The following is a 14,122-nucleotide window of genomic DNA, read 5'->3' as shown; positions in this document are numbered from 1 at the left end:
GGTGCCAACCAGAGGAGGAAGAGTTGTCATACTGTTGTTGGAGAGACTGGGGTTGACGATAGCTCAGTGACAGGTGGGGCTACACCCTGAGCAGCTGTGAACATATCCCCCCCTTGCCTAGATGACCAGCACCCACGTCTGTTGTAAAATGTTATTTGAAGATGTGTTACATTTGTTCATGCTGTGGAATATTTGTTTAATGATGAAAAATGTGTTGCAAAAAAAGTGGCATGTAGGTTGGATGCATGTGTTTTTAACTCTGTGAAGCTGTGTTCCTGTGCCTATCTAAAATACCTGATGGGTCTAATAAAGAGCTGAATGGCCAATAGCCAGGTAGGAGAAAGTATAGGAGGGCATGGCAGGCAGAGAGGATATATAGGAGGAGAAATCTGGGAGGAAAAGAATTGAGGAGCAAGAAAAGGAGGAGAGGGGGACAGCAGGGGACAGCCACCCAAATACACAGCAAGCCACGGAGTAAGAAGTAAAGAGAGGGATATAGAATAGAGAAAGACAAAACCCAGAGGCAAAAGGCAGATGGGATAATTTAAGAAAAGCTGGCTAGAAACAAGCCAAGCTAAGACCCGGCATTCATAAGAAAGAGTAAGACTCAGTGTGATTTATTTTGGAGCTGGGTGGCAGGCCCCCCAAAAGAGCAAAGAAATAACCAGCTGCATATGTCTGTCACTCCTCTGCTGTTTTAGACCAGCTGCTTGTTGAGGGAACATTTCTGGTGGCAGCCTGTGTTGTATGTCTGGATTTTTTGGACTTGACTGACTACAGGGTGGCCTAAGGTCTGTGTGTGTCTCCTACATCTCCTGAGACATGGACTATAGCCTGCTGTTGATACACAGAGTTTTAGTAATATGGCTGTGACATACTTCTGATGTGACCCATTAGATCACCCTTTCCAGGCACAGGAGAAGATCTCCTGAGTCTCACACCAGGAGCTCCTGGCCTAGATGGGCAGGAAGTTGGCTCACACAAGGCCATGAGGGCTATGTTAAATGGTGGAGGCAGTAGAAATGTTAAGATTCGAGAAGGAGGGTGGAGGGAGGCCACTGGGCAGAAAGAACCACAGGATGGGATGCTGTGAAGGCCTCGGTGTGGAATGGTCAGTTTTGGAAAGAATGGATGGAATGTTCTGGAGCCAAGGGAGGGGGCCTTGCCTTGAAGACACTCTGCTTTTCGTGGTGGCTGCTTCGGGAACTCAGGCTTTGACCAGGAAGCTGTTTAGCCTAAGAGGCCAGCTTACATGGGATGGCATGGTCATCTCTCTTCCTACAGGTTGTCCATCTGGCTGGCTGAAGGCTTCTGTGTTTGGAGCTCCTATCTTCCTGCCTGGAGGGATGCTGTCAGAGGTCAGACTGCCCCAGCGAACCATAGCCTTTTCTTTGGGTACAATTGGAAGTCCGTTCCCTTAGACAGAAAGGAATGCCTGTTGTCCGTGTAACTCTGCGTGGGCCTGTAAAGCCTGGGCTATACAGAACCTTGATTGTTTTGACTACCATTTAGGATGGAAACTACTCTTGAACAGGTTTGATCAAAAAAAAAAAAAAAAAAAATAGTGGCATGTAGGTTGGATGCTGGCAATGAGGTCCCTCGGTCACCACATTGCCTGTAGGTGAAAGTAGGCCCCTCCCTGAATTTTGTAGTACTTAACTGTGGTGGTATTCTAATTGTACTGAAATATTATTTTGATTGTATGTTAATAAATAAAGTTGCCCGGGGGTCAGAGCTATTAGAGCCATAGCAAGAGTGTGGCGGTGGTGGCACACGCCTTTAATCCCATAGATATCTGTGTGTTCAGGGATACAGCCAGCATTGGAGACATATGCCTTTAAGACCTAGGGGGCTGTGCATTCAGACAGTGACGAGGCAGTCACGTGTTTGGGTTTGCAACCAATGAGAAGGCAGAACAAAATACTTTAAATAGACGAACAGACAGAAAAGAGCTCCCTCATTGGGGAGGCTGGGACACCGCAGGCGGAAGGGTGAGATTTTGGCTCTGAGCTCTGACCTCTTGGCTTTCTCTTTTGCATTGTTTCTGTGTTTCTTGTTTGATAAGACGGTTGGTTACATCTATACTTAACTTCATGTAGAAATCAATCATTGCCAGGGCTGGAGAGATCTGAGTTCACATTCCATCACCCACATTAGGTGGCTTGCAGTCTGTAATTCCAGTTCCAAGGGACTCAGTGCCCTCCCCTTGCAGACACTTGCACATGTGTGGCACACACCCACAGACAGACAAATAAGAAATCTTAAAGGAATTGATTAGTTCTCTCCCCGCCCTTGTTTCCGGCTCCCCAGCTCTTGCCTGTTTCCCATTTCTATAGCCAAATGAGGGTTTGAGAAACATAAAGGTGGTCGTGTAGCCCAGTGGTAGATGCCTGCCTAGCATGCACAAGGCTCAGTGTTCCATTTCCATTGTTAGCAAAGATTGACCCCTGGGCTGACTGGAGCTGAGTGGGAGAGCACATGCATGAGGCACTGGGACAAAGACCGGAGACTCCCAGAGACTTCTGGGCCTCTTCACAGAGTAGAGGAGAGGGCCTTGGAGTGCGTGTGGCTCAGTGGGCAGTGCTTGCTTAGCGTGTGTGAGGCCTTGAAAGAAGGAATGGGGTGAAAACAGGGACTGCCCCCTTCCCAGCTGTATTGTTTGTATGTTGCTAAGAGTGGTGTAAAACAGCCGAGGGAGCCCTTGTCCCTGGCCACCCCTCTGTGTGTCACTGATTCACGCAGCACACACTTGTTCCGTTGCACTTGGGGACCCTGTCTTATCTCTCTGACTGATGACTCATAACCATGGAAGTCAACACGGTGCAATTCACACAACACCTCATTTGCCCTCCCCTCCCCTCTCCCTCCCCTCCCCTCTCCCTCCTACCCCTGCTCTCTAAGTCATGAATACCCACCTTACATTTTCTCTTTAGTCCTTGGGAACCATGAGGTTGGCTTTGCTAGAACTAGGTAGACAGTTGGCCTCCATCTTCCTGTGAGACTCTTCTCTGGAAGGGAGGAAGGAGGGAGGGGGAGGGAGGGAGGGAGGGAGGGAGGATGGATGGAAGGAAAAGAAGGAAGGAGAGAGGGAGGGAGGAAGAGAGAAAGGAAGGAAGGATAGATGGATGGATGGGTGGATGGAAGGATGGATAGATGGAAGAAGGAAGGATTGATGGATGGATGGATGGATGGATGGATGGATGGATGGATGGGAAGAAGGAATCCAACGCCTGAGCATGTAGCTTGCCCACTCAGGAGTGATTCCTATCTTGACTCGGGTAACCCCCAGGGAGATGGGAGGCTGCAGAACTGGGAAAGGAGGTGTGTGAGAGGAGATTTAGCCCATTACTGGTTTCTGCTTCATGGAAGAAAGTGTGTGTGTGTGTGTGTGGTGGGGTGACGGGGAACGATGGAACTGAATGACCAAGAACCTGCCAAAAGAATGGCTTGTTTGGTAAAGTGAGTTGATGCTGAAGTTCACTGGCAGAGGAGACTTGAGAAATGGCCCTTATCATGGGGAAGTAGCCATCAGTGAAGAGAAGACAGGCCTCCATCTCCAAGTCGTTAGTGGAAAGCTCACCAGGGTTTGAGATTTTCTAACAATGGCTAGATTCCTTGGCTCTTCTGTTTCTTTCTTCCTTTTCTTGTAGGGTTCCACTTTGGAGGCTGGCACACATCTGTCTCTGAATAACCACTTTTGTGTCTATTGTCTCGTGGTCATAAGAAGAAGTGATCCTTTTGTTGTATAGGTCTTAGGCTGGCACTTTATTTTATTCTGTCAAACTGACAATGCCAATTAGCCCATTTCCCAGAGGGCATTTTGGAAGCTGTGTGTCCTGGGGTTGGTCTGAGCAGGGCTGAGCTGCCCAGAGGGAGGTGTGAGTCATGTAGGATGAGAAGTGTCCAAAGAGTGACCAGGAGACTCCACTTCTGACTCCCTCTGGTGCATTAGGGATGCTTTGGGGTCTTTGCTACAGGGGGGCTGTGTGAAAGGCTGGTGTAGTGTACTCATTAGCCCAAGTCCGTCAGGTTGCCAAGGGCTGGAGCATCGGTGAGTTGTCTCTTAAAAGACCAGGGGGCCATCTCAGTCCCATTCTGGAAGCAAGTGCAGGCAGCGGAGTTTTCCAACACAGCGAAATGGTCGTGCCGATGGTTCCAGGGGCCTGGCCGCGTCCCTTTGGCTTGCAGCGAGCAGAATTAGTTTGGGTCTTAGCAGCATCCTCCATAGCTAGAAAGGTCTGCAGTCCTGACAACACGGAAGAGCTGCATTCTTGTCCATGTAGGGCTAGGAGGGAAAGCCAGCTCACAAACACTATGAAGCAGGTCTCTGATGAATCACCTTCCCACCCCACCCCCACCTCCTTCCCTCTCCCCCTCCCTCCCACTCCTCCTCCTCGTCTCCAAAATTTGTCCTGCTTCTTAAGAGAGAAGGGACAAGGATTGCTTTCTCGGCACCAGAGGAGGCCATCTGCTGATTCAGACGCATGATTTAGCAGTCATAGAAAATGGGGTCTGAGATGGAGTTTTCACTTGAAAACAAGAGTAAGGGCCCTATCCCAACACACCCAGGGCCCTTGTATTCCGTGAGAACTGCTGGGACAGGGTCTGCTCTGAGATTCCCCTTGCCTCTGTTTCCCTCCACCTGTGCCCACCTGTAGGCTTGCCCTTAGCCCAGGGCTCTCCAGGGGAGTGGAGAAGAGAAGCAGAGACCTGATGATGTTCATGTCTAGATTTCCCCGTGAGGCCAGGGTGCTGCTGAATGCTGTTCAGGGTACAGAAAGCGATGACCCCCCTCTTCTCATCATCCCACTGCCGCCAGTGTCCATAGTGCCAACACAGGGGAAGCTGGCCTCGTTCGGTTCACAGCCGGTATCAAGTTTCCATTGATCACACTCCTCCCGATCAGAAGGGCCATACCCTGAGCCCGCCCCGAGGATATTCCGAGGACCAGAGGATTGGTCTGTGTCTGAGGGTCAGCTCTCCCAAGAGAGCAAGGCTGGGTCCCAGGATTTCTGGGGTGGTCCTTTGCATAGAAGGAAAATTCTGATATGAGTACTTCAAGAGCACATATGGAGGGGTCCCACATTGATTGTCCATGGCTCCGAAGCCACACAGGAGCAGTGCAGGGAGCTGTTAAAGCCACCCCCCGACTCCAGTTATCTGAGCCAAACCTGAAGTCACTTAGCTTTGCTCTTTGGACCAGAAAGAAAAAAAAAAAAAGACAAAAAATAAAAACTCACATATAATACAAAAATCAAAAAAAAAAAAAAAATAAGGATTTCTGTAGATGAGTGGAGCTCAGCGACGGGACGGGAATTACACTGTGCAGACAAATGGGTGTCCAGACTGGCACAGGCGTGACCTGGGAATTGTGTGGATAGGTGTGGTGTCCCCTGGCAAATCCAAAATGGGGAAAGAACCTTTTCCTTTTTATACCCAAACCTAGCAGGTGCTGGGGAAACGGTAGAGTAAACCGAGGTGATGGGGTGATGGGGGTTTGGCTGTGGGATGAATGTGATACTCTTGACAACTTCAGCAGATGACCAGGAGCATTTGGAGTCAGTTCATGCTTCTTGTAGATGAACCCTGAAGGTTCAGAGGGAAGTCATTCTCTACACACTATAAGTCCTTGTGGAGTCACTAAGGCTTGCTGGGGTCATGAAACTGAGATCAGGGCGTGGGGGTGACTCACCCAGGCTGTATGTGAACTCGGGGGGCAGGGGTGGGGGAGGGGCATAGGAAGGTCTCCCGGCCTCTCAGAAGAGGAAGGAGCTGGTACTTGTAAGTTGACTGAGAAGAGCAGTGGTGGAGTCAGTGTGTTAGTCAGCTAGTGCTGTGTAATAATCCGGGCCAATCCCCCAGCAGGCCATGGGGCAGCAGCCGCCCGTCCTTCATGGCTCTCGCAGAGGTACAGGGGAGCAGGGGGAAGTAGCTGTGCCTCTGCTGATGTCCCACTGTCCAGGAGAGGTCAAGGGAGGACTCGCCCCCCATGGTGGGAGTGGCAAAGCCACAGGGCAGGGTAAAGGGGTCAGATGCCAGTTGCCGGTGAGCAGCGTTGCCCAGGGGCTGCATTTCGGCCTTGCCCCCTGGGTGTTGGTGTTGGGGATGCACGTACACGAGGCGGGGTCGTTAGAAGACAGAGCAGCGGTCTGCATCGCTGTTGCTGTTAGTACTCCACGGGATAACTGAAAAGAAAGCGCATCCCTGTGAGAGGCCAGAGTGACAGAGACCAGGGGAGAGGAAGGGAGGCGAGTGCTTCCTTCAGATTCTCTCCCCTCGAGGCCCCGGTGGGGCTGAGATGTGGCTGGAGTTCAGTAACGGGTTGAGAAGAGAGGAGACGTTTTCCTGAGGGTGATGGAGCAGTGTGTGCTAACAAAAAGCACCCTGCAACCCTTATGCCACCCCTGTTTTCAGCACCGGGCTGGGCCTGAGGCTGCCTCTGCCTGCCACAAACCCTGTGACCTTAGGCGAGGGCCCTGGAGGTTTGAGCTAGGCAGTAGCGGGGGTTCACAGCTGGTCGCTAGGTTGGTTTCCCACATAGCCGTGGGTCTGGTACTTGTCCATTGCTGAATAGGTACTGACGTGTTTCTGGAATTTGTATGTTCTGTATGACCTGTGACCCCCCCCACTCCCCCCACTCCCCCCACCCTCACTCCCCCCACCCCCACCCCCACTCCCTGCATAGCTGGACTATGGATAGGAGTAGTATTGGCTTAAGGTAGACCCCAGCCCAGCCCTTTCACTGAGGCAGCGCTCTGGCCGACTTCATCCTCACCATCGGCTCCAGCCTCTGGCATGTCCACATCCTTGGCTGTGGCTTCCACCACCATTTTGGGACACTTTACGGGTCTCATTTGGAGCCAATGGGAGGAAGCTTCATTTCCTGCCACAGGAAATTGTTTGGCTGGGGAAGAATATGTTTAAAGATTAAAACCCTCTGTCCAGGGAGCTGGACGGAGATGTTAGAGAAAGATGTTTGGGGGGTCAACCATGAGGAAGACACGGGATGTGGGAAGAGAACTCGGTCATGGGGAGCAGGTCTAGAGGTGGCTTCCTGGGACTGCCCTCTGATCAGTCCGTGGGCTGCTGGGAAGAAGGCCTGGTTTAGAGAGAGAAGCTAGTCATGAATACAGCCTTTCCTGTAGCTGGGCATGCTCATGGCAAAAGAGCTCGGAATGAGGACTTAATTACTGGATTTACTTAATGGGCCCCAAGCCATGCCTTGGAGGGCGTGTTCTGGACACATCAGCTGTGTTAAATCCAGCAGCTGGAACGCCCAGTTCACTCATACTATTTGGTAAGCGTTGGTGTGCATTTTGAGCGGGGGCAGAGGGAGGGGCAGAGGGAAGGGCAGAGGGAGGGAGGAGGAACAGCCCCGACTTTGAACCAAGGAGGAGTTGCCACCGTTGTTTCTGAAGAAGTGAATGAGACGCCTCTGCCATCTTGGGATGTATGTAGATTTTATGGCTTAGAAGCAGGGACCTGGACCAGACGACTTCTTGAAAATCCTATCAGATGACTCGAGGTCATGTGCTCAAGAGCTGTAGAGTGACTATCTTCAAGTCAGGAGAGCTGGCCTCTGGCTGCAGCCCTGGTACAGACTCTGTGGCTCTCGGGTCTGACCTTCGCTTCAGACTGCTCTAGGGGGTTGGATGTCATGAGCCAGGAGCACTGGAGACTTGCCTTATTTATGAACCATACAGCATGGTGTTGGTGGGGACGATGTAAGATGAACTTGGAACAGTCGTATGAAAGGAACAGGCATGAGAGACAGGAGGCTCCATGGTGGCTGCTTCTGATACGCTCCTGGTTCACCTAAGGCAGGAAGGAATGGATGGCTGCTGAGCACCTAGGTGTCTTTCTTAGCCAGGCATCGGGCATGGGAGTGAGTGTGGAGCCCCATTGCTAAAGCAGCAAGCTGCTGACGGCTGATGTGTGTTCTCACTGTGCCCAGGGCCGCACGGAGTGTCACTTAGGCCTCCCAGGAGTCTGGCAGTGGTACTTCTAGTTCAGACAAAATATGAAAGCTGAGGTTTTAAGTGGTTTGCTCAGTTCATAGAGTTGCTGAACACGGAAATAGCAAATCCAGGCTTAGCCAGGGCCAAAGTCTTCGCCTCCCTCCCCTTGGAATTGTGGTATAATTTACAAATAAATTGCACATACCTAAAGTGGGCTGTTCGGTAAATTTCAACATGTATCTGTCCAGAGAACCACTGCAGTCAAGATAACAAATAGAACCTGGATCCTGCCAAGGTCTCCCTTGCCCTTGCTGAATCCATCCCTCCCATCCCTGTACACACACCTCACCTTCCCAGCACTTGGGAGGTTGAGGCAAGAGGATTGTACAAGTTTGATCTGGCCCCGGGGCCTATATCATATCAGCTATGATCAAAGCCAGAGTGGTGGCTGAGTTAAAATACACACTAAGCAGTTACATATGAAAAGAACGACCCAGTGTCTTTCACTTACGACATTGATCTGTGCGTTGCACCATAGGCCAGTAACTTTTTTTTTTTATCGCCAGTCATCCTTTGTGTGGACAAATTAAAGTATTTAGTAGGCATTTGTGCATTTGTGGACGTACTGTCTTGTTTCTCTTGGAGGGAATGCTTAGAAGACCAGGTAGATCCTATGGTGGTGGTTAGGCTTTGCATGTGAAAGGTACCCTGTAGGCTCCCATATCTGAACACTTGGTCCCAGGCTTTGAGAGCACTGGAAGGATATGGAACCCTTAGGAAGTAGAGCCCCTCTGGAGAAGGGAGGTCACTGGAGGTAGGCTTGGAGGCTTTATAGCCTAGCCCCACTTCCTGTCCACTCTGCTTCCTGAGTACAGATGCAGTATGACCAGCTGACTTCTGGCTCCTCTGCCTTGTCTCCTCCGCAATGATGGGTTGTAGGTCTCTGGAAGCCAAAAGAAGCTATTTCTTCCTTAGGTTGCTTTTGTCAGGGTACTTTATTACAGCAGCTAACTAAGACAAAAGCTGCTACCAGGAGTGAGGTGCAGCCCATCATGGCGGGAAGTCAAGGCAGCAGGTGCTCAAGGCAGCTGGTCACAGTGCGGACACAGGAAGTTCATACTTTCCTTTTTAATCGTCCAGGATCTCATCCCAGGGAACGGTGCTACCCATAGTGGGTTGGCCTTCCATCGCAGTGACCCCAATCAGGACAATCCTTCACAGGCATACACAGAGACCCATCTCCCAGGTGATTCTATATTTGTCAAATCGACAGTTGAGACAGGCCATCACAGTTTTTGTCAGATTATTTAATCACAGTGACTGAAAAAGAAGCTATTAGAGAGGGTTTCTACTTTGGACTTTTAAGGGAACTCCCCAGTGGTCTCCCAGAGCCACTGGGCCACTGTTATGAGTGATGTGGAAGAGTTCCAGTTGTTCCACACCACTGCCAGCACATGGCACACACAGTCTTTAATTACAGCTGTTCCGATAGTTGTATGGTGGCATCTCATTGTATGTAGTTACATTATATTTTATGTGTATGGGTATTTTGCCTGCACACATGGCTATGTTCCATGATGTGCTTGATGGCCCAACAAAAAGGCATAAGATCCTCTGGAACTAGAATTATGGATGGTTGTGAACCTCTTTGTGGGTGCTGGGAATCAAACCCCGGTCCTCTGCAAGAATGGCAAGAGCTCTTAACTGCTGAGCCGTCTCTCCAGGCCCTTTGTATAGTTTGAAGCCACTCTACAAAGTTACAGTTTGAATCCACTCTACAAAGTTACAGTTTGAATCCACTCTACAAAGTTACAGTTTGAAGCCACCCTACTAAGTTACAGTTTGAATCCACTCTATGAAGTTAGTTTGAATCCACTGTGCACCATACTTTTCTAATTAGTAATGAAATAGAACATTGTTGTCATCTTCAAGTTTTTAAAATAGCGTTTGTTTAAATTATTCACCTGTTATTTAATTTTTTTATTTTTTATTTATTTATTTATTTATTTATTTATTTTTTAAGATTTACTTATTTATTATGTATACAGAAGAGGGGGCCATTACAGATGGTTGTGAGGCACCATGTGGTTGCTGGGAATTGAACTCAGGACTTCTGGAAGAGCAGTTGGTGCTCTTAACCTCTGAGCCATCTCTCCAGCCCTCACCTGTTATTTTAAATCGGGCTGTTTGGGGCATTCTTTATCCTAGAAACAACCTCTGTGAGGTATAGTCTTTGCCAGTGTCACCTCTCATTTTTGTTTAAGTCCCACACAGATCGGGAGTCTCTACCTGATTTCCAATAGATCAATAGATCAACTTTGATTTTTAATGGATTGTGCTTTTGGTGTAGCAGCTGAGAAGTCATTGTTCAGTCGCAGAGATCCTCCAAAGTTTTGTCTTGACATTTTGTTTTTGTTGTTTGTTTTGTTTTTGTTTTTTCAAGACAGAGTTTCACTGTGTAACAGCTCTGGCTGTCCTGAAACTTACTCTGTCAACCAGGCTGGTCTTGAACTCACAGAGATCCACCTGCCTCTGCCTCCTGAGTGCCGGGATTAAAGGCGTGAGCCACCACCGCCGCCTGGCTGTCTAGACTTGACATTTTTGTTGTTTTGAGTTTTGTACTTTGACCCTCCATTCCTACAGAGGTGTAAGGTGTAGGTTGAAGTTCATTTTTCTTAGTGTGAATCTCCAGTAGGTCCACCACCACCTGTTGAAAGATCAACCTTTCCCAGCTGGTGTGTCTTTGGACCTTTGTTGAAAGTCAGTGTTCAGGTATACATGACTGTTTATGGCATGTTGCATCCTGTTGATATGCTGGTCAGTTTTGAGGACATTGCCACATGGCTTTGATGAGGCTAGTACTCTGGCTTTTTGGGAATATATTGTTGCTTTTTCTATACACATATGCATGTACTTGTGTGGGTTTGTGTGTGCAGGTATGCTGATGTGTGCAGTACCTATGCACATGTTTGTATGTGCGTGTGGAGGCCAGAAGACAGCTTTGACTGCTTTTGTCACGTGAGCTCTGGGGACTGAACTCACGTTCTTGTGCCTGTGACACAGGGACTTTGCTGGATGACCATCTTCCTAGCACCCTTTGTTACTCTTAAAGCAAGAAGATAGCCCTCCCACCGTCCAGTGGGCCTCTCCGGCCGTCCTTCCTTACTGCTGGCATAGATAGCCCTTCTCTGGCCACTCCTCCTCCCCTGCCCCCTCCTTCCCACCAGAGAGGTGACCTCAGCATCCAGCTAGCCTTGTGTGAGGGCTTCTGTCATACCCTGAAGAGTCAGTGTGGCCACTCTCCTTTTCTTTGGGGGATTCGGTAGATTTGAAAGAAAGTGGGGCGAGCGGAAGGATTTTATGTCTCCACTTTCCACTCACTCTTTCTCTCGTTCCGCGCTCAGCCACCTTGCCTAGGGCTGGCTTGGAGAATGACTGCAGTCACCAGTGACAGACAGAGGAATGCTCGCTATTGGTTGGTGCTTTGTAAAGCGGGTTCCAGTAGAGATCAGGCAAGGGGGATACTGTCCCCATCTTACAGATACAGCAGTTGAGGGTCCTGGTACCTGGGGCTGCATAGTCAGGAGCGTGATCCACATCTCCAGGTCTTAAGACCGCACATCTGGCTGACTTCCTTCTGTGCCTCAAGGACTAGTCTCAGGCTGTCCTCTCTTGTTCGGCCCAGTAATTACTGTTTTCAGCTGTGGGGCTCCTGGGTCTGGGCCTCATGGGAGGGAGGTAATTACATCCTTCCACACGTCCTTAGTCAGCAGCTCTCAGTCAGTCCCTGTGACCAAGCCCAGCGCTGACCTTCGTCCCTCCCCATTCCGGCCAGTGGCTTGGAGATTGGTTGGACCCTCTTTGGCTCTGGTTGGCACATCTGGCCAGCCGCACTCTTATAAAGCACTTATAAAATCTGTTGAATCCAGCCCTATAGGTGCCCTAGGGACAGAGGGACAGTTCGCGATGGCTCTCTGCTAGCTTGACCCAGCCTCTAGAAACATCATGCCCCTAACCTGGAGCTCCTGGGACAAGCTGTCTTGTGGCGGGGCAGTCCTGCCCCTGTTACTCTATACTCAGCACCCCCCCTTGCCCCAACCTGTGGGCCACAGATAGCCAGACTGATCTCAGCGCTTGACTTTTTCACTCACGTGCATGAACACAGCCCATGTAAACATCTCAGAGGCCATTTACTGCGTTTAGAGAAAAGTCAGACTCCCTGTCAGATCAGCTCTGCCTGCCTTCTAGCCTCTTCTTGTCATCTTGGACTTAGCCTCCACCCTGTTCATTGGCCGCCTCCACAGGGGCGAGATTGGAAGCATGTATACCTGATTGAGTGTATTTCAAGCAAGTTCCCTTCCTTGAGAGCTGCTGCTGTGAGAATTCTGGGGTCTGTTGGATGCAAGTCCTTTCTTCCAGCCTGGGAAGCCTGGGCCCTCCTTGGTGGGCCTCCTTACTTCTTTGGGGAGCTGGGACCATGTCCAGTAAGGACAGTTAGCAGTGGTGCTTTGATTTCCTGGTCCCCTGTGTCTGGGGGAGGAAAGAACTTGAAAGTGTCTGCCAGCAAACTCGAACTCCCCAGGAGCTGCTGGGGGCCAGACTTGGGAGACAGCAATCCAAACCTACTTCACTGACACCTTCTGTCCCTTCTTTGCCACGACAGGTCACTGGATGGCCGGCTGCAGGTGTCCCATCGGAAGGGGCTTCCCCACGTCATCTACTGCCGCCTGTGGCGATGGCCCGACCTGCACAGTCACCATGAGTTACGGGCCATGGAGCTGTGTGAGTTCGCCTTCAACATGAAGAAGGATGAAGTGTGTGTAAATCCTTACCACTATCAGAGAGTAGAGACACCAGGTATGTGTGTGTGGCCTTGCCCTCCCCCGCCTACCCACTCCGGAGGGTCTGAGGTGCCTTGGGGACCGCGGTTTCGGCGCCCTGGCACTGACCCGCCTCTGTTGTGTCTCCCCTGAGGACAGTTCTACCTCCAGTGTTGGTACCACGCCACACCGAGATCCCGGCCGAGTTCCCTCCACTGGATGACTACAGCCATTCCATCCCTGAGAACACTAACTTCCCCGCTGGCATTGAGCCCCAAAGCAATATTCCAGGTAGGCATGGGTGGCAGTATAGGCAGCCAGGAGGCAGGGGTGGTGCTGTTTTCCCATCCTCTCCACAGCGTGGCGCGTACAGCAGGCTCTCGGGCCTGAACCGCATCCCAGCCGGGACAATTGGTGGCCCAGGCTCCCCTAACGATGTTTTTCTTGGCACGGAGGACCCTGTGACCCTTCTGCAGTGTCGTCATTTATTTTGAAAGCGGAAATAGCAACACTGTGTCTCTGCTCTCCCTCCCAGCCCACAAGACTGGCACACAGGCAGGGTCCCTGAAGGGTAGGGGCTGCAGAGTGTGGGGTGAGGCTGCAGAGGGCCCTGTAAGTACCCCGAGCTTTGGACTGGGCAGAGTGGAGAGAATGTGCTTCACTGTCATGGTGCCAGTACTTCTAGAAGACCCTCATTTACATGCACATAATGTGTGAATCACTGCCAGGCACTCTGGGCATCCAGGGAAGCTGTGCTTGGCCACGCTAGGGCCAGTCAGGGCAACTTTTGCTTTTGGGGCAGTGATCCAGCCGTGTTCCTTTTAGAGCGTTCTAATTTGGATGTGGCTTTCGCTCTCTGGGTTGGTTTACTGGGCTGAGGTTAGCCGTGGCCCGTGTCTTGGGTCAGAATGCATGCACGCAGAGGCCAGCTGTCTGGCTTCTCAGGTAATGCTGGTCTCTGGGGGGTGGGGGGGGGTGAGCTGTCTACTCCCTGTCAGATGGCAGGCCTTGGAGGGCTAAGGCAGGGTGGGAAGGTGAGGTAGAGTTCCGAGAAACAGATCACTGACGGTGCCACCACTGAACGGCGAACTTCCTGGGGAGTTCAGCCACATCCCCTAGAGACAACAGTCACAGGAGCAGCCGATCTGCACAGAGACAGGCTCAAGGCCACAGCTCCTCAGGAGACGGAGATGGGAAAGCAGGCATGTCCCAAAGCCTCCCCTTCTTAGCCTGACCTTGAAGGATGGGGACAAGCCAGCTAAGCTGTGGTCCTAGAGCAAGGCATTTCAGATTTGGGAGTCAGTGTGTAAGGTTCCAGGTTGGGAGCCAGAGGGCAGCGCTGGA

General features: G+C 50.8%; 1 protein-coding gene across 3 annotated transcripts in view; it reads left to right on the top strand.

The window, feature by feature from the left end:
- The window catches only part of Smad3 (SMAD family member 3), a 120,149-nt gene that overhangs the window by 84,886 nt on the left and 21,141 nt on the right, over nt 1-14,122 (top strand). Inside the window, exons 2-4 of one of the 3 annotated variants that reach the window (XM_076576484.1) lie at nt 1,285-1,358; nt 12,622-12,815; nt 12,938-13,069. In XM_076576484.1, coding sequence (XP_076432599.1) covers nt 12,731-12,815; nt 12,938-13,069 — 217 coding nt within the window. In that variant the 5' untranslated portion in view covers nt 1,285-1,358; nt 12,622-12,730. Of the gene's footprint in view, nt 1-1,284; nt 1,359-12,621; nt 12,816-12,937; nt 13,070-13,176; nt 13,724-14,122 lie in introns of those variants that run through there. The other 2 variants (XM_006971435.4, XM_076576485.1) reach the window with 2 other exon arrangements.

Source organism: Peromyscus maniculatus, chromosome 7, assembly GCF_049852395.1.
Source record: "Peromyscus maniculatus bairdii isolate BWxNUB_F1_BW_parent chromosome 7, HU_Pman_BW_mat_3.1, whole genome shotgun sequence".
NCBI lineage: Eukaryota > Metazoa > Chordata > Mammalia > Rodentia > Cricetidae > Peromyscus > Peromyscus maniculatus.
Note: the sequence above shows the minus strand (reverse complement) of the source record. Positions and strands in the feature narration are given on the sequence as shown.